Source organism: Scyliorhinus torazame, chromosome 2 (assembly GCF_047496885.1).
Source record: "Scyliorhinus torazame isolate Kashiwa2021f chromosome 2, sScyTor2.1, whole genome shotgun sequence".
In the NCBI taxonomy this organism is placed as follows: domain Eukaryota; kingdom Metazoa; phylum Chordata; class Chondrichthyes; order Carcharhiniformes; family Scyliorhinidae; genus Scyliorhinus; species Scyliorhinus torazame.
In genome coordinates this window covers 271,033,383-271,059,201 of record NC_092708.1, presented here as the reverse complement: position 1 = coordinate 271,059,201, position 25,819 = coordinate 271,033,383, and the positions used below count along the sequence as shown (strand labels likewise).

The following is a 25,819-nucleotide window of genomic DNA, read 5'->3' as shown; positions in this document are numbered from 1 at the left end:
CTTTGCTGAAATCCATATACACCACATCAACTGCTCTACCCTCGTCTACCTGTTCAGTCACCTTCTCAAAGAACTCAATAAGGTTTGTGAGGCATGACCTACCCTTCACAAAGCCATGCTGACTATCCCTGATCATATTATTCCTATCTAGATGATTATAAATCTTGTCTCTTATAATCCCCTCCAAGACTTTACCCACTACAGACGTGAGGCTCACCGGTCTAAAGTTGCCGGGGTTGTCTCTGCTCCCCTTTTTGAACAAAGGGACCACATTTGCTGTCCTCCAGTCCTCTGGCACTATTCCTGTAGCCAATGATGACATAAAAATCAAAGCCAAAGGTCCAGCAATCTCTTCCCTGGCCTCCCAGAGAATCCTAGGATAAATCCCATCAGGTCCCGGGGACTTATCTATTTTCAGCCTGTCCAGAATTGCCAACACCTCTTCCCTACGTACCTCAATGCCATCTATTCTATTAGCCTGGGGCTCAGCATTCTCCTCCACAACATTATCTTTTTCCTGAGTGAATACTGATGAAAAATATTCATTTAGTAGCTTGCCTATCTCTTCAGACTCCACACACAATTTCCCATCCCTGTCCTTGACTGGTCCTACTCCTTCCCTAGTCATTCGCTTATTCCTGACATACCTATAGAAAGCTTTTGGGTTTTCCTTGATCCTTCCTGCCAAATACTTCTCATGTCCCCTCCTTGCTCGTCTTAGGACTGGTGTATGATAGGCGGCCAATTCAATATTGCTTGTTTTACACCGTTGCCAAACATTAAAATGATTATGACTGACCCAAGAATGTTGTGGAACCTGGAACTGGCTCTGGAACTGAAATGGTGTTGGAACATGGAGCTTGCACAGTTGTAACCCCAATGGAGGTCCCAGGATCAGGACTATACGAATTCCTATGACCTCCCCGGAATATGAACTTCCTCTTTCAGGCTGGCAGGCCTTCCCCTTTAAGTGGGCGGGGTTTCCCCTTTACAAGGAGAGCCCCTCAGTTATATTAAAACCCCAGCCTAGCTACGGAAGTCCCCTTTCATTTGCTCGACCACCCTGCCCAAATTTAACTTGTGGAGCTGACCCCAGTCCCTTGCCACCTGAATCCCCAGGTACCTGTTATAACCTGCCTACTTACCATTGGCTGGGGACTAATGACTATCCCACAATCCTGTGGGAGTATGAGCTTCCCCAATGAGGGGGGCGGAGAAACCATTAGTAAACTCCTAGTATAAATAAGCTGGCCAGTTCAGGAACCAGCAGGAAGGAGTATGTAGCAAGGGAAGTTACTGCTACTGTTATGTATATATGTTGTAGTAAATAAATGTTATTACTTTGTATCCTTAAAACTCGTGCTGGATTCTTCGTGGCCCTTACAAAAGTACCTAAAACCCCTTCCCACCACTTTAAACGGTAACTCCCTCAGTCTCCTCTCCTGCCCCCGTGCCTGGATCGCAAACTACTCACTCTTACCCATGTTTAATTTGTGGCCTGGGAACTGACCAAATTCCTCCAATATCTCTATGATCCCCCCCCCCCCCCTCCCCCCTCACTATCTCCCGCCAGATGTTCGATGACCACAGTGCCATTGCCAAGGGCTCTATGGCCAGGGCAAACAGTAGTGGGGAGAGTGGACACCCCTGCCTTGTCCCCCTGCACAGACTAAAATGTTCTGACTTGACCCGGTTGGTCCTTACATTCGCCACCGGTGCCCGATATAACAGCCGGACCCAGTCAACGAATCCCTGCCCAAACCCAAACCTTCCCAGGATATCCCACAGGTACTTGCACTCTACCCGATCAAAGGCCTTTTCTACATCCATGGCTACCACCACCTCGACTTCGCGCCCTTCCGCAGGCATCAATATCACATTTAAGAGCCGTCTAATGTTGGACATCAGGTGACGTCCCTTAACAAACCCCGTCTGGTCCTCCCCTATCACCTCTGGGACACAATCCTCTATACGCGTGGCCAAAATCTTTGCCAGCAATTTTGCATCCACATGTTCGAGGAAATACTTGTTCGGAAGGAAGATGTGTTGGGCATTTTGAAAAACTTGAGGATAGACAAGTCCCCCGGGCCTGACGGGATATATCCAAGGATTCTTTGGGAAGCAAGAGATGAAATTGCAGAGCCGTTGGCAATGATCGTTTTGTCCTCACTGTCAACAGGGGTGGTACCAGGGGATTGGAAAGTGGCGAATGTCGTGCCCCTGTTCAAAAAAGGGACTAGGGATAACCTTGGGAATTACAGGGTGGTAGGCAAAGTAATGGAAAGGGTACTGAAGGATAGGATTTCTGAGCATCTGGAAAGACACTGCTTGATTAGGGATAGTCAGCACGGATTTGTGAGGGGTAGGTCTTGCCTTACAAGTTTTCTGAATTCTTTGAGGAGGTGACCAAGCAGGTGGATGAAGGTAAAGCAGTGGATGTAGTGTACATGGATTTTAGTAAGGCATTTGATAAGGTTCCCCATGGTAGGCTTATGCAGAAAGTAAGGAGGCATGGGATAGTGGGAAATTTGGCCAGTTGGATAATGAACTGGCTAACTGATAGAAGTCAGAGTGGTGGTGGTGGATGGCAAATATTCAGCCTGGAGCCCAGTTAGCAGTGGCGTACCGCAGGGATCAGTTCTGGGTCCTCTGCTGTTTGTGATTTTCATTAATGATTTGGATGAGTGAGTTGAAGGGTGGGTCAGTAAATTTGCAGACGATACGAAGATTGGTGGAGTTGTGGATAGTGAGGAGGGCTGTTGTTGGCTGCAAAGAGACATAGATAGGATGCAGAGCTGGGCTGAGAAGTGGCAGATGGAGTTTAACCCTGAAAAGTGTGAGGTTGTCCATTTTGGAAGGACAAATATGAATGCGGAATGCAGGGTTAACAGTAGAGTTCTTGGCAATGTGGAGGAGCAGAGAGATCTTGGGGTCTATGTTCATACATCTTTGAAAGTTGCCACTCAAGTGGATAGAGCTGTGAAGAAGGCCTATGGTGTGCTAGCGTTAATCAACAGAGGGATTGAATTTAAGAGCCGTGAGGTGATGATGCAGCTGTACAAAACTTTGGTAAGGCCACATTTGGAGTACTGTGTACAGTTCTGGTCGCCTCATTTTAGGAAGGATGTGGAAGCTTTGGAAAAGGTGCAAAGGAGATTTACCAGGATGTTGCCTGGAATGGAGAGTAGGTCTTACGAGAAAAGGTTGAGGGTGCTAGGCCTTTTCTCATTAGAACAGAGAAGGTGAGGGGTGACTTGATAGAGGTTTATAAGATAATCAGGGGAATAGATAGAGTAGACAGTCAGAGACTGTTTCCCCAGGTGGAACAAACCATTACAAGAGGACATAAATTTAAGGTGAATGGTGGAAGATATAGGGGGGATGTCAGAGGTAGGTTCCTTACGCAGAGAGTAGTGGGGGCATGGAATGCACAGCCTGTGGAAGTAGTTGAGTCGGAAACATTAGGGACCTTCAAGCAGCTATTGGATAGGTACATGGATTACGGTAGAATGATATAGTGTAGATTTATTTGTTCTTGAGGGCAGCACGGTAGCATTGTGGATAGCACAATTGCTTCACAGCTCCAGGGTCCCAGGTTTGATTCCGGCTTGGATCACTGTCTGTGCGGAGTCTGCACGTCCTCCCCGTGTGTGTGTGTGGGTTTCCCCCGGGTGCTCCGGTTTCCTCCCACAGTCCAAGGATGTGCAGGTTGGGTGGATTGGCCGTGATAAATTGCCCTTACTGTCCAAAATTGCCCTTGGTGTGGGGGGGGGGGGTTGCTGGGTTGTGGGGATAGGGTGGAGGTGTTGACCTTGGGTAGGGTGCTCTTTCCAAGAGCCGGTGCAGACTCAGGGGGCCGAATGGCCTCCTTCTGCACTGTAAATTCTATGATAATCTATGATTAATCTGGGACAAACGTTCGGCACAACATCGTGGGCCGAAGGGCCTCTTCTGTGCTGTATTTTTCTATGTTCTATTTAAAAGAGAGATCGGTCTATATGATCCAGAACTCTCTGGATGCTTATCCTGCTACAGAATAAGGGGAATCGGTGCCTGCGATAACGTTGGGGAGAGCACTCCGAGCTTCTTGGACTCATTAAAAGCCTTTATCAGGAGCGGCCGCAGCAGCCCGGAAAACCTTTTGTAGAACTTGACCGGGTATCCATCAGGACCCGGAGCCTTACCCGATTGCATCGCCCCCAATCCGTCTATAATCTCCCCAAGCCCAATTGGGCCTCCCAAGCCTTCCACCAACTCCTCATCTATCCTTGGGAACTCCAGCCCCCCCAAGAATCACTTCATACCCTTCTCCCGGCTGGGGGTTCCGATTTGTATAGTCTACTATAAAATTCCTGAAACACATCATTCACCCCCACCGGATCCACAACCACCTTCCCCTTGTATCCTTTCCTTTCCCAATTTCTCTCGCCACCTCCTGCTTCCTCAGCTGATGTGCCAACACCCTGCTGGCTTTTTCCCCGTATTCCTACACCGCCCCCTTCACCCTCCTCAGCTGTCCCTCTGCCTTACCTGTGGACAAAAGCCCAAATTCCATTTCACCACCGCCACAGTTGCAGCAGTTTGCACCATCTAGAAGATGCACTGAAACAACTCACCAAGGTTTCCTCAACAGCACCTGAAAGGACCAGGGCAGCAGATGCATGGAAACACCACCACTTACAAGTTCCCCTCCAAACCACACCACTAATCTGGGGCATCATTCTCCGACCCCCGCCGGTTGCCGAAGTCTCCGAAGGGAGAAAAGTCGGCGGGGCGTTAATGGCGCCGCTGCCGCGGAGAATGTCACGGGTCTGCGCAAGGCAGCCGATTTTCGGCCTGCCGATATTCTCCCTTCCGGATGGGCCGAAGTCCCGTCGACGTGATGACCGTTCACGTCGACGTAAATTAAACCTCCTTTTCATCGGCGTGACCCGGTGCTCCAGGCTCACGCCGACCAGCGTGGAGGTGAGTGACGGCCTGGGGGGTTGGCTCTGGGCAGGCGATGGCGTGGGCGCAGTCTGAATGCGTGAGGAGAGGTGTGTCTCGGGTTGTGTGTGTGTGTGTGCGGCGGGGGGGGGGGTGGTTAGAGTAGGCTGGGCTCCGGGGGAGTGCCGGGAGGGGGTCCGTGCCGGGGAGGGGGATGGGGGTGTCCGTGCCGGGACGGAGGTTGGGGTGGGGGGTCCGTGCCGGGGAGGGGTTGGGGGGGTCCGTGCCGGGGTGGAGGTTGGGGGGGTCCGTGCCGGGGAGGGGGATGAGGGTGTCCGTGCCGGGGTGGAGGTTGGGGGGGGGGTCCGTGCCGGGGTGGAGGTTGGGGGGGGTCCGTGCCGGGGTGGAGGTTGGGGGGGTCCGTGCTGGGGTGGGGGATGGGGGGGGGTCCGTGTCGGGATGGAGGTTGGGGGGGGGGGTCCGTGCCGGGGTGGAGGTTGGGGGGGGGGGGGTCCGTGCCGGGGAGGGGGATGGGGGGGTCCGTGCCGGGGTGGAGGTTGGGGGGGGTCCGTGCGGGGGAGGGGGATGGGGGGGGGGGGTCCGTGCCGGGGTGGAGGTTGGGGGGTGGGGGGGTCCGTGCCGGGGTGGAGGTTGGGGGGGGGGTCCGTGCTGGGGAGGGGGATGGGGGGGTCCGTGCCGGGGTGGAGGTTGGAGGGGGGTCCGTGCGGGGGAGGGGGATGGGGGGGGGGTCCGTGCCGGGGTGGAGGTTGGGGGGTGGGGGGGGTCCGTGCCGGGGTGGAGGTTGGGGGGTGTCCGTGCCGGGGAGGGGGATGGGGGTGTCCGTGCCGGGGTGGAGGTTGGGGGGGGGGGGGTCCGTGCCGGGGTGGAGGTTGGGGGGGGGGGTCCGTGCCGGGGAGGGGGATGGGGGTGTCCGTGCCGGGGTGGAGGTTGGGGGGTGTCCGTGCCGGTGAGGGGGATGGGGGGGGGGGTCCATGCCGGGGAGGGGGATGGGGGTGTCCGTGCCGGGGTGGAGGTTGGGGGGGGGGGGGTCTGTGCCGGTGAGGGGGATGGGGGGGTGGGGGGGGTGTCCGTGCCGGGGAGGGGGATGGGGTGTCCGTGCCGGGGTGGAGGTTGGGGGGGGGGATCCGTGCCGGGGTGGAGGTTGGGGGGGGTCCATGCCGGGGAGGGGGATGGGGGTGTCCGTGCCGGGGTGGAGGTTGGGGGGGTGGGGTCCGTGCCGGGGTGGAGATTGGGGGGGGGGGGTCCATGCTGGGGAGGGGGGTGGGAGGGCAAGTGAGTTGGTCCACCTGGCCAGGTGCCAGCCTCCAACAGTTGGACCCATGCGGTCCATGCCACCTGGCTGGGGGGAGGAGGGGATATGGGCAATGATGACATGTCGTCGTTCCCCTCCCCGCACCAGGCCGTCATGTTTTCAGATCATCCAGCGATGTTGGCCGCCGTGGCGGTAGCCGCTCATGTCTATGTTGCCCTGGATGAGGAGGAGGAGGAGGAGCGTGCCAGAGAGGCGGCGCAGGCTGCTGCAGAGGGGCAGGCGGCAGCCGCCCAGGCTGGAGGGACACCTGACCGACAGGACGAGGAGAGGGAGGAGGACGTCGCGGCCCCACGGCAACGGAGGCACCCGAGGGCGCCCCGTGTGTACCGGCCCAGACAGTCATACCAGGACCTCACGGACCGGGAATGCAGGAGGAGACTCCGGATGAGCCGGGAAACCGTGGCACACATCTGCCACCTGCTGGCACACCTGTCACCGCGTGGCACTGGCGGGGGACACCCTCTCCCCGTGTCCGTCAAGGCTACGGTGGCCCTGAACTTTTATGCAACGGGGTCATTCCAGGCACCGAGTGGGGACCTGTCCGGCATATCGCAGACATCGGTGCACCGGTGCATCCGGGCAGTGACAGATGCCCTATATGCCATGGCGCACCGCTACATCCGCTTCCCCGTGGACCGGGCCAGCCAAGATGCCCGGGCCGTGGGCTTCTCTGCGTGGCCGGGTTCCCCATGGTCCAGGGCGCGATCGATGGGATGCACGTCGCCGTGCGGCCACCTGCAGATAACAGGACCGTGTTCACTAATAGGAAGGGGGACCTATTCGATGAACGTACAGGTGGTCTGCGACCACCGCATGATGATCCTGTACGTCTGCGCCCGTTACCCAGGCAGTGTACACGACTCATTCGTGTTGTCGCGGTCATCCATCCCCGGCATGTACGAGGGACGCCATCCCCGGCTGAGGGGCTGGTTGCTGGGCGACGGGGGCTACCCATTGCGATCGTGGCTGATGACGCCTGTACTGAGGCCACGCAATGAGGCGGAGAACCGCTACAATGATGCCCATGTAGCGACAAGGGGAGTGATCGAGAGGTGCTTTGGCGTGCTGAAGATGCGTTTCAGGTGCCTGGACCTCTCTGGGGGCACCCTCCAGTATCGGTCAGATAGGGTCGGCCGCATCATTGTGGTGTGCTGCGTCCTGCACAACATAGCCCAACAGAGGGGCGATGTGCCGCAGGCAGAGGAGGGCGGAGTGGAGGAGCAGCAGGAAGAGGCGCAGTCCTCCCCAGATGAGGGTGATGGGGGTAATGGTCAGGGCAGACGGGGTAGACACAGGCGGGTGGCTGTCCACCGTTACCGGCTGGCCCAGCGGGCACGGGACAGACTGATAGACGCCCGCTTCACTGACTAGATGGGCGTGGGAATCGGGTAGTATGGCCACAGACAGCACACCATGGCAACAGCCGACCACCCACACCCCCCACCCATCCACCCACCCAGCACCCTCACCCCCCTCCCCAACCCCACCCACCCCACCCGCATGCACCCCCCCCCCCCCCCCACCCCCCCCATTGCCGATCTACCTGCGGCACAACGGGCCGGGCTCACACAGTTGCGGGTGGACGCGTGTCTATCGCAGGCCATGGAGGATGATGACAACCCGCCCTGCGGTGAGCTCCTGGCTCTACATCGTTGGACTATGTCTGACACATGGCCACAGTACCACCATCCACCCGCACCATCCCTGCATGCGGCTGTGACACTGCAGCGCACGGTCCCGTCCTCTGCCCGGGGGATGTTGATGGCGGCCCAAGGGGAAGGGGGCAGACTCACCTGGGGTTGAAGTAAGACCACCCCTCACACACACACTTGCGCTCAACGTACATGACACCCCCGCACGCTTTGGACAGAGCACAAAGGCAGCTTCTGTAGGTGTAACATTGACTTTAATAACCAAAGGAGTTCATGCACGTGCCCTAGCCCCTAAAACTCATCTGTGCCCTGCAACCGTGCCAACTTACTCAGTGTCTAATTGTTTGGCCTTACGGGCCCTTTGACTACGTCTACGTGGTTCCCCAGACGGTACAGCAGAACTGGAGGTGGACTCCTGTGATTCCTGCCCTCTGACACTGGATCCCTTTGGCGGCCGTTTCCTGGGGCGTCCTGGCCTAGATGGGCCAGCCTGCGGCCCGGGCGACTGGGATGGCGAGCTGCCAGCCTGTCCTGCCCGTTGCCCACCCGATGCACCTGGGACGGAAGGGGGGGGAGTCCGAGGTGTCGCGGTGTACCGGGACCTCCCCTACAGAGGGAGCCGGGACGGACCACACCACCTCCTCCTCCCTCGGGGTGCCCGATGGCCCCCAGGCCTCTACATGGGTGGGGGATGCGAACGGACTGGCCATCCGACGCCCCCCCGACATCTGGCGCTGCCAGTCCTGGAGGCCCATGCTGGTATCGACAGGGGTCTGCAGGTTTGCAGCCATGGAGCCCAGGGGGTTGGCAAACCCTGTCTGTGACAGTGCGACGCCGGCTCGCACATGGCCACTGGCGCCGATGCCCTCAGCGATGGCCTGCTGAGACTGGGCCATGGCCTGCAGAGACTGGGCCATGGCCTGCTGAGCGCCTCTGCCATCTGGCGCTGGCACTGGCTCATGGCCTCCTGTGAGAGGGCAGCCATTTCCTGGGCCACAGACGCCGCCTGCACGGAAAGACCCAGGCCTCGCAAACCGTTCCCCATGTCTGACACCGTCGCACCCATTGCCTCCACCGCGGACGCCACCCGTGCGGTGTCGGCCTGGGTGGCACGCATAACCGGCACCACTTCCAGCTCCTGGACGCGGGTGGACTCCTCCACCTGCGACCGCAGCCGCCGCAAGCCGCCCGTCACCCTCTTCGCTTGTCTCCGGGTCGGTGGTTGCATCGGACCTATGTGTGGGTGTGGTAACTGCAGGAACCCGGGATCCATCTGGGCGGCAGATGTTCGCTTGGGCTGGGCTGCCCTCCGACCGCCCGGCCCCTCTGCTGCTCCTACCTCCACCTGCTGTACCGGGACGGCTGTGTTGTGCGCACCAGTGAGTGTACCAGACGCCTCATCACTAAAGTGCCCAACCGTGGTGAGTGTTTCTGCGATGGTGGAGGGTGTTGGTGACAGCAGTGGCGTTGTGTCGTGCTCTTCGTCCCACTCTGAGTCCATGGCACTTTGGGGTGGGGGTTCGTCTCCACCCATCCACTCTGAGTCACTGTCCGGTATTTCGTCTTCCTGGGTAGTGCTGTCCCGGGTACTGCTGTCCCGGGTACTGCTGTCCCGAGTAGTGGTGTCCCGGGTAGTGGTGTCCTGGGTAGTGGTGTCCTGGGTAGTGGTGTCCTGGCTCGGATGTGACGGGGGCCTGTGGCTGCCCCCCTCATCGCTGGGTGGTCGCTCCCGCACGTGACGGGGGTGTCGTCTCCCTGTTGCTCCAGGTCTCTCCGTCTCCCGTGGTGTGCGAGGGGCATCCTGCGGGCGTCGCATGCTGGAGGGTGCTGGTCTCTCCGTCTCCCGTGGTCTCCGAGGGGCAACCTGCGGGCGTCGCATGCCGGAGAGTCCGGGTCTCTCCGTCTCCCGTGGCCTCCGAGGGCCATCCTGCGGGCGGTCTGCATTTGCGGGGATGGGTGCCTGGACGTTTGGTCCTGCGATACACAATGAAGCATGCATGGTTAGACATCAGGCAGTGATCAGGTGATACGGGGGAGGGGGATATAGGGGAGGGGGGATATGGGGACGAGCTGTCGGTGGCTCACTTGCTACTACGCCCCCGACCTCTGCATCAGCAACCTCCCGGTCCTCAGGTCCACCAGCCAGTTCCAGTGCCCTTTCCTGGTGTTCGGTCAGTGGCCTCTCATCAGCGGGGCCTCCTCCAGTCCTCACATGCTCCCTATTGTTGTGTGCGCGCTTCTCCCGTGGGGGGGGGGCAGGGGTAAAAGGCAACACTGTTAGGCAGGTATATGAATGCACGCCATCGGTTGCGCGTGCATTGCAGAGGTTAAGGTTAGGGCTAGATTCACTTGGGGATATGGGGAGGGGGGGGATATGGGGGAGGGGGGGATATGGGGGAGGGGGGATATGGGGGAGGGGGGATATGGGGGAGGGGGGGATATGGGGGAGGGGGGGGATATGGGGGAGGGGGGGGATATGGGGGAGGGGGGGATATGGGGGAGGGGGGGATATGGGGGAGGGGGGATATGGGGGAGGGGGGGATATGGGGGAGGGGGGATATGGGGGAGGGGGGATATGGGGGAGGGGGGATATGGGGGAGGGGGGATATGGGGGAGGGGGGATATGGGGGAGAGGGGGATATGGGGGAGGCTCACCCTGCCTGCTCTGACGAGGTCGTTCACCTTCTTGTGGCACTGGGTGCCTGTCCGTGGTGTGTCAGGGCCACAGCGGTGACGGCCTCTGCCACTTCCCTCCACAGACGCCGGCTGTGGCGTGGGGCAACTCTGCGGCCGTGCCCGGGATACAGGGCGTCCCTCCTCTGCTCCACCGCGTCCAGGAGCGCCTCCACATCGCGTGACTCGAACCTCGGGGCTGAGCGGCGGCCAGCCATCCAGTCGGGTGTTGCGGTCGGGTATTCCGGTCGGGTGGGGGGGAGCTGCGTGGCCTTATGAGCCGTCACGCCGTGCGGCGCGTATGACGCTGCACGGCGTGAACCACTGCGCAAGCGCAGATCCCGTTACGTCGCTGCTAGCCCATTTCGGGCCGGATCGACCCATTTTTCCGACGTGACGCAAGTCGGATTTGCGCCGTTTTTTGCGCCGATCGGCGGACTTTCCGCCGATAACGGAGAATTTCGCCCCTGACTTGGAAATATATCAATGTTCCTTCACTTTTGTGGGATCAAGATCCTGGAACTCCCTCCTTAATACTCCTCTGGTGTGCCTGCACCAGATGGTCTCCAGTGCTGCAATGATGCGGCTCACCACCACCTTCTCCAGAACAATTAGGGACGGGCAAGAATCACCATGAAAGAATAAAGAAAACCTCCTTGACTGACACCTGTGCTTTATTTCTGTAGGACCCCAGTTATTGCCGGAGGGATCTTCGTCATTAGTAAATCCTGGTTCAACTACCTTGGAAAATATGACACACAGATGGACATTTGGGGTGGTGAAAACTTTGGTGAGTTTTTATGTTTATTCTTGGCGGTATTTGTTTAAAGGTGATTGCTAACTGTAGGGCTGCAAGTTGGTTCATGATCAATGGTAGAATTGCATTCCAAAATGGAGAGCTGCCAATTCCCATTATAGTTTGGCAACTGGCTGAACTCACCTTCAAATAGCGGCCATGTTCAGCTGAGAGTGCAGGTCGAGCCTTTGTTCAACCTTTCACCTGACAGACCCCTCTGACAGTGCAGGGATAGTTTGGTAGCCAAAGGATAAGTGTGAGGTAGGGAAGAGGAACCTCTCAGTTCAGAGCGTTTTTCTCTGCACCCAGCTGTGCCACCACTGATCTGGAAGCAGCTGGTATGGACAAAAAGTGGGGGTAATTCCTCAGCAGAAACACCCACTGCCTCAGTTAGCAGAGGAGTGAAAGTGTGCAGGGATTCATGTTAATCTCAATATTGGAATCAAAATACCGTGCCTTGACATAAATGTGAACTCATCCAAAATTCTACTGCGCACGTTTTGACTCGCACTAAGTTTCGTTCAGCCACACCCGTGTGCTCATTGATCCGCATTGGCTCCTAGCTCGGCAGTGCCTCAATCTTACAGTCCTCATTCTTGTTTTCAAATATTTTTATGGCCTTGTCCCTCCCTGTCTCTGTACCCTCCCCCAGGCGATGGGGCGGAGAATCTGGTTTCCCGCACGAAATCGGGATAGCGCCAGTTCCGCCATCCGAAAAGCGGGAGTACGCCGTGCCGACTATTCACCACCTGAGGCCATTGCCTGAGGCCTGCCCTGCTGTTCTGCGTCTGTGACCGGCCAAATTCCCAATGGCGTGGACCATTCATGGTCCCACCGTCCGTTACACCCGCGTAGTGGCTGTGGCTCAGTCCGGGACCGCCACAGTCGGGGGAGGGCTGATCCGAGGGCAGGGGGGCATCATTCGGGACTAGGGGCTATGTGTTCAGGTGGTCCGGGTCGGGCAAGTGGCCGATGCGGGGCATTATTTTGTCTGTCCAGGTCCGCGGGCTGAGTCCGCCATGGAGCACGGTGCGGCTGCTGGAGGTCGACGCCGTGTGCATGCGCGGCCTCTGACCCGGAAGTGCGGTGGAGCCATATTGGCCGCTGGAGCTGCGAACTCCACGACAGCTGCCTGCTTAGCCCACTGCAAGGCTGTGAATCTGTGGCCTTTTGAAGCCAGTTTTCCTGGCGTAAAAGACCACCGTTTGCACGACGGAGTGGGTACATAAGCACAAAATGGAGAAGCCAGCCCCCTATCTCTGTCACCTCCAGTCCCTACAACACTCCTTATTTCTGTAACCTCCTCCGGCCCTACAATCCTCCCTATCTCTGTAACCTCCTCCAGCCCCTACAACACTCCTTATTTCTGTAACCTCCTCCAGCCCCTACAACACTCCTTATTTCTGTAACCTCCTCCAGCCCCACAATCCTCCCTATCTCTGTAACCTCCTCCAGCCCCTACATCACACCCTATTTCTGTAACCTCCTCCAGCCCCCACAACCCTCCTATCTCTGTAACCTCCTCCAGCCCCTCAACATCCCCCCCCCCCCCCCCCCCAAACAAAGGTACCTGTACTCTTCTAATTCATTGGCCTCTTGCCAAGGGGTTGGTTTAGCACACTGGGCTAAATCGCTGGCTTTTAAAGCCGGCCAGCAACACGGTTCAATTCTCGTACCAGCCGGAATGTGGCGACGAGGGGCTTTTCACAGTAACTTCATTGAAGCCTACTTGTGACAATAAGCGATTTTCATTCATTTTTCATTTCATTTCATTTTCATGTTTCCCCATTGGCGGCAAGTACCTAAGCGTCTCTCCTCTCCTTTAAGACTCATGTGTGGTTCAGAATCAAATTTTATTTGATGAAACATTCCTGTGAAGTGCCTTGGTTTGTTTCACTATGTCGAAGGCACTATATAAATGCAAAGTGGTTTTATTGACAATGAGAGGATCCTCTTGGATTGAAGTTAATTGTGGCTGCAGATCTAAAAAGAGAAATATTCCACAGAGGATTTGCAGCCTCTGAGGCAGCCAGTCCCCAGATCAAAGCCCTTTAGTGCAGTCTCTTCTGTGACATTTTGTTCCTTCAGTACCATTTTTAGGACAAGATAATATTGACCATGGCAAGCCATTTCACCTTGTCCAGAACCAGGAGAGGACATGGTCTGTGCTTGAGGGGATGGGACGGAGGGAGTGGGTGCCATGATTTTATTTCAGTCAGTGAGTGGTCAATCTGCAGAAGAGATGTTTTTGGACTTATGGGGCTGGATTCTCCGTAACCCGACGTTGAAATCGGGATCGGCGATTGGGCAGAGAATGGCTTCCGTCACCGGAATCGGGGCAGCCGCCAGTTTGACGCTGGTCCGTGATGTTCCGCCCCTTCCAAACCGGCGTCATCAATGCCATTGGTGAGTCATTGGCCAACACAGCCGCGATGCTCCGTCCCCGATGGGCCGCGTTCCTGACGGGGCGGGCCACGTGTGGTCTCAGCGGTCAGGAGCCCGGCTGCCGACAGTGTCCAACGCCACCACACCCGTCCGGGATCTGTGCTGCTGGCCGGGGGACTTCTGCTAGAGCTGGGGGGAGTGGTGGGGGTGGACAGGGCTGGGCTGTGGGGTCTGGGTTGGCGAGTCAGGCTTTCAGCATGGCCGTCGCCAGGTTTTCCGGCACGAATGGTGCTGGCCACCAGCACTGCGCATGCGCGGCCCGGGAGGGACCTGGCAATTCTCTGGCCGTTTTCCTCGCCATCCGCGGGTGTTACATGTGACACCGGAGCTAGGTGAGGGGTCCACACCGATTTTCCCGTCGTGACACTCCCGCGGATTCTCCGTTCGCCTCAGGAATGGAGACTTCCGCCCAAAGTTCCCAAAGCTTTCCATCTCTGGGGTTTCCTCGACTCCTGTCTAGGTCTGTTGGAGAATTGTGGATTGAGATTAGTCAATATTTCTGGAACTCACTGCGGAGGAGGGTAAAGCTGATGAATGATTTCAAAAGGAAACTGGGCATTTGAAGGAAATAAACATGTAGCACTATGAGGGCAGAGGAACGGGACTGGTTGGATTTCTCTACAGAGAGCCTGTGAACTCAGTGGGTGGCAGAATGGCTTTCTGCACCATAGATGGCTCTATGATGCTACAACAACCCGATTATCATTGTATAATGTGGCTACCTGGATGATGGAAGGTGAACTCGAGGAACTTTAGTCTTTTTCATCGAGCAACTTCTGTGCTCACTTCCAGAGCTGTCTTTCCGTGTCTGGATGTGCGGAGGAAGTTTGGAGATTGTCCCTTGCAGCCGGGTCGGGCATGTCTTTCGTAAGCGGCACCCATACAGCTTTCCTGAGGGCAATGCGCTCACTTATATAAGGTAAGCACGTGCTGTTTGGCTCCCTCAATGGCTCATAGGTTAGAATAGGAGTGGAATCAATGACATTGCAGTGGGGAGACGATGATTTTAGTCAGGAAAGGGTATTATGGTGAGTGGATGGAGCTTTACAGATCAGTCAGGATTTAACTGAATATCGGAACAGGCTAGAGAGGCTAACCGACCTCCTCCTATCCTTATGTTGCGATTTGCAGCTTCGGTTAACGATTTTATTTATTGCACTTGTGCTACAGTGTTAAGAGTAGCACTCATCAAGGCTCTTTCAACAGCACCTTCCAACCTGCGACCTCTACCATGTAGATCAGGCTTCTATAACTGGGCCACATTTCCATTTTCTTCTCACTCAAAGGGCTGATGAGCAAGTTTCAGAAAGAAGGGTCGCGATTCTCCGACGCCCCGCCGGGTCGAAGAATCGCCGGGGGCTGGCGTGAATCCCGCCCCCGCCGGTTGCCGAATTCTCCGGCACCGGATATTCGGCGGTGGCGGGAATCGCGCTGCGCCGGTCGGCGAGCCACCCCCCGGCGATTCTCCGGCCCGCGATGGGCCGAAGCCCCGCTGCTGGAATGCCAGTCCCGACGGCGAGAATCAAACCACCTATCTTACCGGCGGGACAAGGCGGCGCGGGCGGGCTCTGGGGTCCTGGGGGGGTCGCGGGGGGATCTGGCCCTGGGGGGTGCCCCCACGGTGGCCTGGCCCGCGTTCGGGGCCCACCGATCCGCAGTGGGGGCACTCTTTTCCCTCCGCCTCGGCCACAGTCTTCACCATGGCCAACGCGGAAGAGACCCCCCCCCCCCCCCCCTGCACATACGCGGTGATGACGTCAGCAGCCGCTGACGCTCCCGCGCATGCGCAGACTTCCGCCGCCCGGCGAAGTCCTTTCGGCCCCGGCTGGCGTGGCGCCAAAGGCCTTTTCCGCCGGTCGTGGACGCGCCAACCACTCCGGCACGGGGCTAGCCCCTCACGGTGAGGGCTTGGCCCCTAAAGGTACGGAGAAATCCACACCTTTGGGGCGGCCCGACACCGTAGTGGTTCACGCCACTCCATCCCGCCGCGACCCCCCGCCCCGCCGGGTAGGGGAGAATCCCGGCCAAGGTTTGGTACAACTTTAAATGTGAATTTCAAAATAAAGTTGAGGTATGAAGAAAGGAAACAACTGGGGCAGCACGGTGGCGCAGTGGTTAGCACTGGGACTGCGGCGCTGAGGACCCGGGTTCGAATCCCAGCCCTGGGTCACTGTCCGTGTGGAGTTCACACATTCCCCCCATGTCTGCGTGAGTTTCACCCCCACAACCCAAAGATGTGCAGGCTAGGTGGATTGGCCACGCTAAATTGTCCCTTAATTTGAAAAAAAAAATAATTGGGTATCCTAAATTTAAAAGAAAAGAAAAAAAGAAGAAAGGAAACAACCTGCTGAACAAGAATAAAGCAATGTCAAAGCAATAAATTAATACATAAATAATAGTAATTGATAAAGATCACCATTGCAGTGTGAGAGGGACAGAGGCTGTCTGTCTGGCTCACTCCCAATCTCTTGATGCTCACTGACTACCCCTCATCCACTGTGTGAGTGGGTGCTGTGTGAGTGGGTGCTGTGTGAGTGGGTGCTGTGTGAGTGGGTGCCGTGTGAGTGGGTGCTGTGTGAGTGGGTGCTGTAAAGGGGGGGAGGTTTCATGGGACAAGGTGGTCGGCTGGGGGTCAATGGGGGTGGGGTGGGCTGTCCGTGCCCCTGGCCAGTCCCTGAACCTGGAGGCAAATAGAGCGGACCATACCCGTCGGCCCTGGCGCACACGCTGTGCGGCCCCCTGTGCCTGCTTGGGCCCCATGTCCTGCCCATCCTCGCCCTCTCCTGCATCCTCCTCATTGGACGAGGTATGCCGTTCATCCTCCTACTCCAGCACATTGCCTCTCTGCTGCACAATGTTGTGGAGGATGCAGCAGACCACCACGATGTGGGAGACACTCCTAGCACTATACCGGAGGGCCCCTCCACAGCGGTCTAGGCACCTGAAGCGCATCTTCAGGATGCTGAAGGACCACTCGATCATGACCCTGGTTGCTTTATGGGCGTCGTTGTAGCGGGTCTGGGCGTCAGTCTGTCGCGTCCGGGTTGGCATCATTAGCCACGACTGCAGTGGATAACCCTTGTCGCCTAAGAGCCAAACCCCCACCCAGTTCAGGAACTGTCAAGTGTGCCATGATGAAGGCGTTGTGGGCACTGCCCGGGTATCGGGCACAGACATGCATGATGTGCATCTGATAGTCACAAACGAGCTACACGTTCATCGAGTGGAACCCGTTTTGGTTCGTGATGACCAGCCTGTCATCTGTAAGTTTTGTAGGGCATCATACATGCTGTCGATCACCTCCTGGACATCTCGGCGATGGCAGCGAACCCTGCTGCCCGGGCACCCTGGTGGGCTCAGTCCACATTGAAGAGGATGTATTGAGTCGCCTGGGCATATAGGCCATCATGACAGCACGGATGCATCTGTGCACCGAGGTCTGTGAGATTCTGGACAGGTCCCCACTCGGCATGTGACGTAAAATTTCAGGGCGACCGTCACCTTGACGGCCAGCGGGAGCGGGTGTCCTCCTCCATTTCCCCACGGTGCCAGATGCACCATGATCTGGCAGATATGTCTCACTGTCCCCCTGCTCAGCCGGAGTCTTCGACGGCATGCCCTCCTTCCCACCTCCTGTTCCTCTGGGGCAGGCTCCGCTGCTGCCCACTCCGCTGCTGCATGGTCCTCCTCCTCCTCGAGCAGCTCCAGCTCGTACAACCGCAATGCATCCCCCAGGGCTGCGGTGACTAGCAGGAAGGCCGCCATTGCTGGTTGAATTCCAATATCCATTGTCTGCAGGGGGTGAAAAGCCGACATTTTAGGATGGTGCCCAACCAGTTCCAATAGGCTACATGGTGCCCCAGGTTTGCACTGCAGACCTTCCCCGGATAACTCCCCCCCCCACCCCAATCTCTGCACCTCTGGCTCCATCGGTGCCTGGCACCATGGGGGCCTCTGGCCCTGGCGCCCGTCCCTACTGCCAGGGGTACTATCGGCTGGCACTACCCATGTGAGCAGTACGCTCCACGGCCCCATCTGGCACCCCCTGTAGGGGCTACTGTGGGCGTTGCCCTTGGGTGGGCCACGTGATGTCCCACCAGCGGGGTCGGTATGGCAGAGGAGGGGGTGCAGGGGTGCTATGGCGGAAGGTGGGGGCTGAGGTGCGAGGGGTGGTGGGGTGGGGGCACCCATATGGCCGATGGCACACCGCAGAACCACGGGCCATGGTGAGTGGTCAGTGGGCTGTGCAGCAAGATGGCTGACTTGCAGGCTGCGGCAATGGTGGTCCGTGCTTGGACACCCCAGATCCACGGCCCATCCCTGTAAACCGCTCCCCCCACCCACTCCCGCAGCCAGCCCTGCCAGTGCCAGAACCGTCAGCCCACGGTTGCGCCTCTGCATATCCTACCTTCTCTCTCTCCCTCATCTGCCACGGCGCCTGTTTCCAGTTTTTAAAAGCGCAAATGAACGTCGCCATCAGGAATTCCCCCGATGGAGGCCGAGGATTGTGGAGACCCCGGAGAATACCGGGTCAGGCCCGCTAATGATATGTGAACGTTGTTTACTATACGTGCATAGTGGAACGCATTGGCGTTGCTGTCAAGGCACCGGAGAATTGCAATTTGCCGTGAACCTGGCACCCACCACTATTTCGGCGTCAGGACTGATTCTCCGCCCAAATAAGTTTCCCAATTTCGGCATCGGCCCACATATAATCCTGCCCAATGTTAGAACAAAATAGAAGGAACTTTCCTGGAGCTGGCTCAAATATAAGAACAGCATTAGGCTATATAACCCTGCACCTGGGACATCATCCCCATTCAGTTAGATCATGCCTGACCTGTACTTCAACCCTATTTACCCACTTTAGCTCCGTGTTGCTTTCCTCCGACAAAAGTCAATCAGTCCCCTTCTTGAAAGCTCCAACAGTATCCTTGTGAAAAAGAGAGTTATGCATTTCCACTGCTCTTAGAAGTGTTTCCTAATATTACCTCTGAATGATTGGGCTCATAGAATTATAGAAGCCTTACATTGCACAAGGAGGCCATTCTGCTCATCAAGTCTGCACCGACCCTCCGAAAGGGCACCCTACCCAGCCCACTCCCTGTAACCTCATCTAACCTTTAGAGTCTTAAGGGACAATTTAGCATGGCCAATCCACCTAACCTGCACACTTTGGACTGTAGGAGGAATCCGGAGCACCCGGAGGAAACCCACACAGATATGGGGAGAACTTGCAAACTCCACTAGTCACCCACGGCCAGAATTGAACCCGGATCCCCGGGCTGTGAGGCAGCAGTGCTAACCACTGTGTCGTCCTTGTTCTGGATTTCCCCCCACCAGAGGAAATAGTTTCTCCCTGCCCTTAATTATTTCAAACGCCTCGATTTGATTGCCTCTCAATCCTCAAACCCTGAGGGAGTACATCTCAGTTTATGCACACTGACCTGCAAGCTTCTGTCGCTTAGTGTTGCAAGGTTACCATTTTTATATTAATTAACTATTAGGATGGCAGTTGTCATAATCTTTTAGACTTAATAACTGCCCCCTTTTAAAGGAGCACGGAACATAAACTGGAAATTATAAATAAAGGGAGTTTATCACAGGGTCGTCCAATTGTAAAAGGTCTCAAGCATACTGCCAGACATTGTATGCTCTGTCTCCAGGAACACTATAGTACAGAAGATAGACAGGCAACTGGACCAAACAAACCTCCTCAGCTGCTTGTTGTTTAGACATAAACATGACCATAATCAGACCGGACGGCAACCCTATGGTTTTTCAAAAAAATGTTATTGAACTTTTAACATTTTATATTAAAAATTTACAAAGCAAAACACATGTATTAACAAAAGAAAAAAATCTAAAAGGAGAACAGTAATAATAACCCTCCCCAGAAATACAACCCAAACAAAGTACAATATGAACAGCCGCATCTACGGTAGAACCCATCAGTCGACCCCTTCAAAGTGAACTTGACCTTGTCGAGGTACAGAAACTCCATCAAGTCACCTAGCCACACTGAGGCACGAGGTGGTGTCGCCTGTCTCCAACTCAGCAGAACCCACCGTTGAGCAATCAATGAGGCGAATGCCAGGGCATCTGCCCCCTCACCGTCCTTAACTCTGGCTGCTCCAACACCCCAAATATAGCTACTAATGGACAGGGCTCTAAATCAACATTCAAGATTGTCGATATTGTGCTGAAGAAAGACCCCCAAAAACCCACCAATTTGGGACAGGACTAAACAGGACATATATGTGTGGTTCACGGGCCCTCTTAAACACCACTCGCACCTATCCTCAAGCCCCGCAAAAAATTGACTCATTCTGGCCCTGGTGAGGTGCGCCCTAAACACCACCTTGAACTGGATCAAGCTCAACCCCGCACAGGATGATGTAGCATTCACCCTGCAGAGGGGCTCACTCCACACCACCTCCTCCAAAATGGATCCCAGCTCCTCCTCCCACCTGGCTTTCACCTCATCTACCGAAACCTGCTCTTCCCCAAGATCCATCTATATATCCCGGACGTGCTGCCCTCTTCCAACACGGCACAGGAGAGTATCCTCTCCAATAAAGTGGACAGCGGTGCTACCGAGAATGCCGGGAATGTCCGCTGAACAAAGTTCTGTACCTGAAAGTTTCTGCCCCGCAAGTCCTGCTTTCTCCTTCAGCTCCTCCAAGCTAGCAAACCACCCCTCCAGAAACAAATCCCTCACCAGCCCCTTACCTTTCCACCCCACAAATGTGGCATCCAATTTCACCGGCTCAAACAAATGATTTGTGCAGATAGGGGCCCATCTTGACACTGCCCCAGCTTAAAATGCCACCATATTTTCAAAGTGGTGATGACCATCAGGTTCAAAGAATATTTCGCCGGAGCAAACGGCAGAGACGCCGTCACCAGTGCCTCCAAGCTAGACCCTTTGCATGACTCCATCCGCACCATGGTAGCCTCCTGGACACCACCCCAGCCCAATATCCTCTCCGCATTGGCCGCACAATAATAAAACATCAAATTCAGCAGCATCAACACCCCCCCCTCCCCACCCCCGCCTGCCTATCCCTCTGTAGGACCCCCCCTCCGAATCTAAGGAGTTCTGCCGTCCATATGAAACCCATTATGAGCCGCTCCATCCCCCGTAAAAACGACTTGTGTGGAAAAACTGGGAGGCATTGAAATAAAAACAAGAGTCGCTGCAAGATATTCATCTTAATGGATTGAACCCGGCCTGCCAGCGACAAGAGAAAGCTGTCCCACCTCTGTAAATCCGCACTGACCCTGCTTGCCAGGCTAGTGTAATTAAATTTGAGAAGCTGCGCCCAATCCTGAACCAGCTGGACTCCCAGATACAGCAACCCTATGATGAGGTCCTCCCATCTGCCTGCTCACCCTCTGCACCAATTGGTCAAAGATCACTACCTGGGACTCAAATGCAACCAGGGGCTGGATACTCCGGTCCCCCAGCCGCATTTTTCTTGGCGACGCGGCGTTCGCTGGCAGCGGGACTTCCCACTGAAGCCACCCCATGGCACCGGGAAATCCATGGGCAGGGTTGTGCTGCCGGCGGGAACAGAGAATCCAAACGGCCGGAGAATTCTGGCCCAGAAGTCTAAGAGCAATCCATTAAATAATGGACATGTGGCTGGCAATATAAAGTTAGCACCTTGAGTACACAAATCAACAATATAACAACTGAGGTGTGGGAAGTTATCAGAGGAAACAGAAAGATGGTGAATGAGTTGGGGGGGCGAGGTGATGGGTTGGTAATAAAAAGAGAAGAGGGAAATGATTAGTTTAATATGAATTAGTCCAGGCTGTTTACCGTGTGACAATGGGTGGTTAGTTGACGAGTGCCTGTTTTATTTTAAGTTCCAATATTGAAGAACGTTTGCATGTGTTTGTTGAAGGAACACCAAACGCACTGTGGAGGTCTGGATGGATGACTATAAACAATACTACTATGAAGCCAGGCCCTCAGCTGTTGGAAAGCCCTATGGAAAGTAAGTCTGTGAAATCTTTAAGGAATTTCTTTTTCATTTGTAATTCTCATGTCTCTTCCTTACAAATCCATTGAATCTCTATCTGTTTGAACAGAGCACCTTGTCACATCTCCATGTTCCGCACGCACAATGAGTTACTTCAAAGTGGAGTGACTTTAACTACATCGGAAACAGTGGCAGCCATTTTGTCCACATCAATCAGATGTTTCTGATTTTTGGGTTGCAATGGCATGGCAATAGGGAGAATGACCCTCCTCTTCTACAAACAGTGCAATGGGATCTTTAAAGGCTACATCTCACATTAAAAGCAGCACCCCCAGCAGTGTAGCAGTCCCTCATTACAGCACTCAGAGTGCCAGCCTATTGTGTGCTCAAGTGGGGCTTGAACTAACAACCTTTTGAGTAAAAGGGTTGAGTGCTAACCACTGAGGCACCTGCTGATCTCGCTGTGCTACCTATGCCTATCTGTATCCAGAGGATCAAAGTCAATTTAGGCCTTCTGAATTTCTGAACGAGACTATTTCAGGAAATGCACATAAAATGGGGCACAAAAATAGCCATGTTTCTAATGGGTTGAATCACTTGGTTATAAACTGTGACCCTTAATTTGTACTTGAAGATCCAAAACATATCGCTCTCTGTTTCAGTATTGCAGACCGAGTGCAGCTGCGGAAGAAACTACAGTGCAAGTCCTTTCAATGGTACCTAGAGAATGTCTATCCTGAGCTGAGGTAGGACTGCAGGTTTCCAATTAGCTTCCTCTCTTACCCTCCGTTCTCTCTCCATTATTGGGATTTGCAATTCTCAACTGCTTACAGCTGCAGGTTTTGTGTATTCAAAACCTTGGGCAAGATTCTCCGACCCCCCGCCAGGCCGGAGAATCGGCGGGGGTCAGCGTGAATCCCGCCCTGTCGCCGGCTGCCGGATTCCGCGGAGCCAGTTTTTCGGCAGGGGCGGGAATCGCGCCGCGCCGGTCAGGGGCTGTTGGCAGCGGCCCCCCTGACAATTCTCCGGCCTGCAATGGGCCTAGTGGCCGCCCGTTTTCGGTGGGTCCCACCGGCGTAAAATACACCAGGTCCGTACCGGCGGGACCTGGCTCTGCGGGTGGCCTGCGGAGTCCTCGGGGGAGCTCGGGGGGGGATCTGGCCCTGGGGAGGGGCCCCCACGGTGGCCTGGCCCGCGATCGGGGCCCACCGATCTGCGGGTGGGCCTGTGCCGTGGGGGCACTCTTACCCTCCGCGCCGGCCAGTGTAACGGTCTGCCACGGCCGGCGCGGTGAAGAACCGCCTCCGCATGCGCTGGGATGACGGCAGCACATGCTGCCGCTCCCACGCATGCGCCAACTCACGCCGGCCGGCGGAGGCCCTTCGGCACCGCGCCAAGCCCTTCGCCGCCGGCTGGCGTGGCGCCAACCCCGCCGGCGCCAGCCTAGCCCAGAAGGTGCGGAGGATTACGCACCTTCTGGGTGGCCTGACGCCAGAGCGGTTCACGCCATTCCTTGGCACCGGTACGGCCCGCCCCACCGGCTAGGGAAGAATCCCGCCTTATTTCATTCTTGTTATCACATATTTATCACAATTTGTTTGGTCAACTTTGCACATAGAGTAAAATCCTATGCCCACTCTGATATTGGCAACTGACCTATGTAAACTTGCCACACTGAAATTGAATCGTCTAGCCGGTGGTGCACTGCATATGAATGGGGATTGAATTGCATTGGCAAACCTTGGTCTAATTAACCGCACTCCAGCAGAAGGTGAGACTTGCTGTTGCCCCTCTTTGCACAATGCCATAGGAAATCAATTAGAGACGGGAGCTCCTTAAACCTTTTATTACTGTTATTATTACTATGTACACGTGGCCTGATAAACAGCAGCAGCCTGCCTCGTGCCTCCAGGCTCAGCAGCAAGGTTCTTCAGCTGGCTTCAGTAAGTGGGGCCTGTCTGCTGAAGCATGGTATTTATGTTCCTGAGCCTGTTACGTTGCCTTGTTGAACCTGGAGGCAGGCAGCTCTTGCTGAAACTGCACATCCTTTAACTGGTGGGATGGTATTGTTCACGCTGCATTCCGGAGACTGGCAGTAATGCACTCATACATAGATCATTATGGCACCAAATGCAGACATTTGGCTTATTGAGTCCATGCTGGCTCTCTGTAGATTAATCCAGTCAGTTCCATTCTCCCACTCTATCTCTATAGCTTTGCAGGTTTATTTCCCTCAAGTGCAGATCAAATTTCTTTATAAATGATTGATCATTTATAAATAATTGATCAACTACCACCACAGGCAGTGAGTTCCAGGTCATACTCAGCCAATCTGTAAAAATGTTCTTGCTCACATTCTCCATGCATCTCTTTTTTCTAAAATTTAGAATATCCAATTTATTTTTTCCAATTAAGGGGCAATTTAGCATAGCCAATCCACCTATCCTGCACATCTTTGGGTTGTGGGGGCGAAACCCACGCAGACATGGGGAGAATGTGCAAACTCCACACGGACAGTGACCCAGAGCCAGGATCGAACCTGGGACCTCGGCGCCGTGAGGCAGCAGGGCTAATCCACTGCACCACCGTGCTGCCACCTCCATGCATCTCTTGCCCAAAATCTTAGATCTACATCCCTTGGTCCTTTTGTCTATCTTACAAGTCCTGTCATGATCTTGTAAAACTCTATCAAATTTCCCCTCAAAACACCTTTGTTCCAAGAACAACCCCAGTTTCTCCAACCTAAGCTTGTAGCTAAAATTATCTCTGGAACTATTCTGGTAAGTCTCCTCTGGACCCTCTCAAGGACCCTCACGTATTCCTAAAGACATGGCCAGAACTGGATTAATGTTCTATCTGTAACCTAACCAGAACTTCATAAAGCGCCTGCATAACTTCGAACTCAATATCTTCTATTACTTAGCATAAGATCGCAAAAGCTTTGCTAATTACTCTCAGTATGCTCTGCCACTTTCAAAGATCGATGCACATGAATCCCCAGGTCACTCTGCCCCCTCTTTAGAATTTTGCTATTTAATCTATGTTGCCTTTCAACCAAAATGCATCACCTCACACTTCTCTGTGTTAAATTCAATCTTCCCCTTGTCTACTCGTTCTGTTAGCCTATCTGTGTCCTGTCGCATATATTGAATGCTGTCCTACTTATTAGGCCCAATGCAATTAGTTCCTGGTTCTTGCCGTCTACCAAGTGAGGCCTCAGATCTACATTAGTGAGTTCTCTAATAGCAGTTACCTCATTTTGTGAGGACATTTCCTACAAGTACTCAATCCCATATGTAAACACTCATATTCATAGCTGCACATAAAATAGAGCTAATCTTTTTAGAAGCACTTGGAGCTGTCAATTAAACTGTAAACTTACAGGCCTCCCCACTGGGATAATGGCAGGTTGTAGCAGCATTCAAGCAGCAATAACCGTAAGTTAGCCCTCAGGCTTATATCAACAGACAACTCATGACATTCCAAGCAGAACCACAACAGGATTTTCTTTCTCAAAAATTTATAAGGCTTGGGATTTAAATGACTTGACAGCTTGACAGTTCCATTGAGCTTATCCACTTTTTATGTACATTCATGTCTACTATTAACAATCTTAAATGGCACCTTACCTCTCCAAAAGAAGTACCATACCTCTCCAAAAGGACCTGTCCGAAAGGGGACCTTACCACCCCCCCAAATAACTCCAGCACCTTTAGACCTTTGCTTCAAATGACCAAAGCCCACAAGTCATGTTTTGATATCCCAGTAACATAGATTGCATCTGTTTGAAGGCAGGTGCACATTTACATGTGCAGCTGCCTCAGTGAACCATGGGTGTGCAAACTACAACCCACTCCTATTCTCCAATGATGGGTGCTGGGTTCAGAGACGGGAACCTCTGGAAGTCAGGCTCTGCTGCCATTTTGGATAAAGCATGGAGTCCTTCTGGCTTTACAAAAATTCAGGATGTACAGTCCATGACAGAACACATTATTCCAAATGG

At 54.8% G+C, this 25,819-nt stretch overlaps 1 protein-coding gene across 1 annotated transcript in view; it reads left to right on the top strand.

Moving 5' to 3' along the window:
- galnt16 (UDP-N-acetyl-alpha-D-galactosamine:polypeptide N-acetylgalactosaminyltransferase 16) overlaps positions 1–25,819 on the top strand; it is a 238,832-nt gene that overhangs the window by 186,789 nt on the left and 26,224 nt on the right. Inside the window, exons 9-12 of the mRNA XM_072487379.1 lie at positions 11,271–11,374; positions 14,618–14,744; positions 21,739–21,831; positions 22,479–22,562. Coding sequence (XP_072343480.1) covers positions 11,271–11,374; positions 14,618–14,744; positions 21,739–21,831; positions 22,479–22,562 — 408 coding nt within the window. The remainder of the gene's footprint in view (positions 1–11,270; positions 11,375–14,617; positions 14,745–21,738; positions 21,832–22,478; positions 22,563–25,819) is intronic.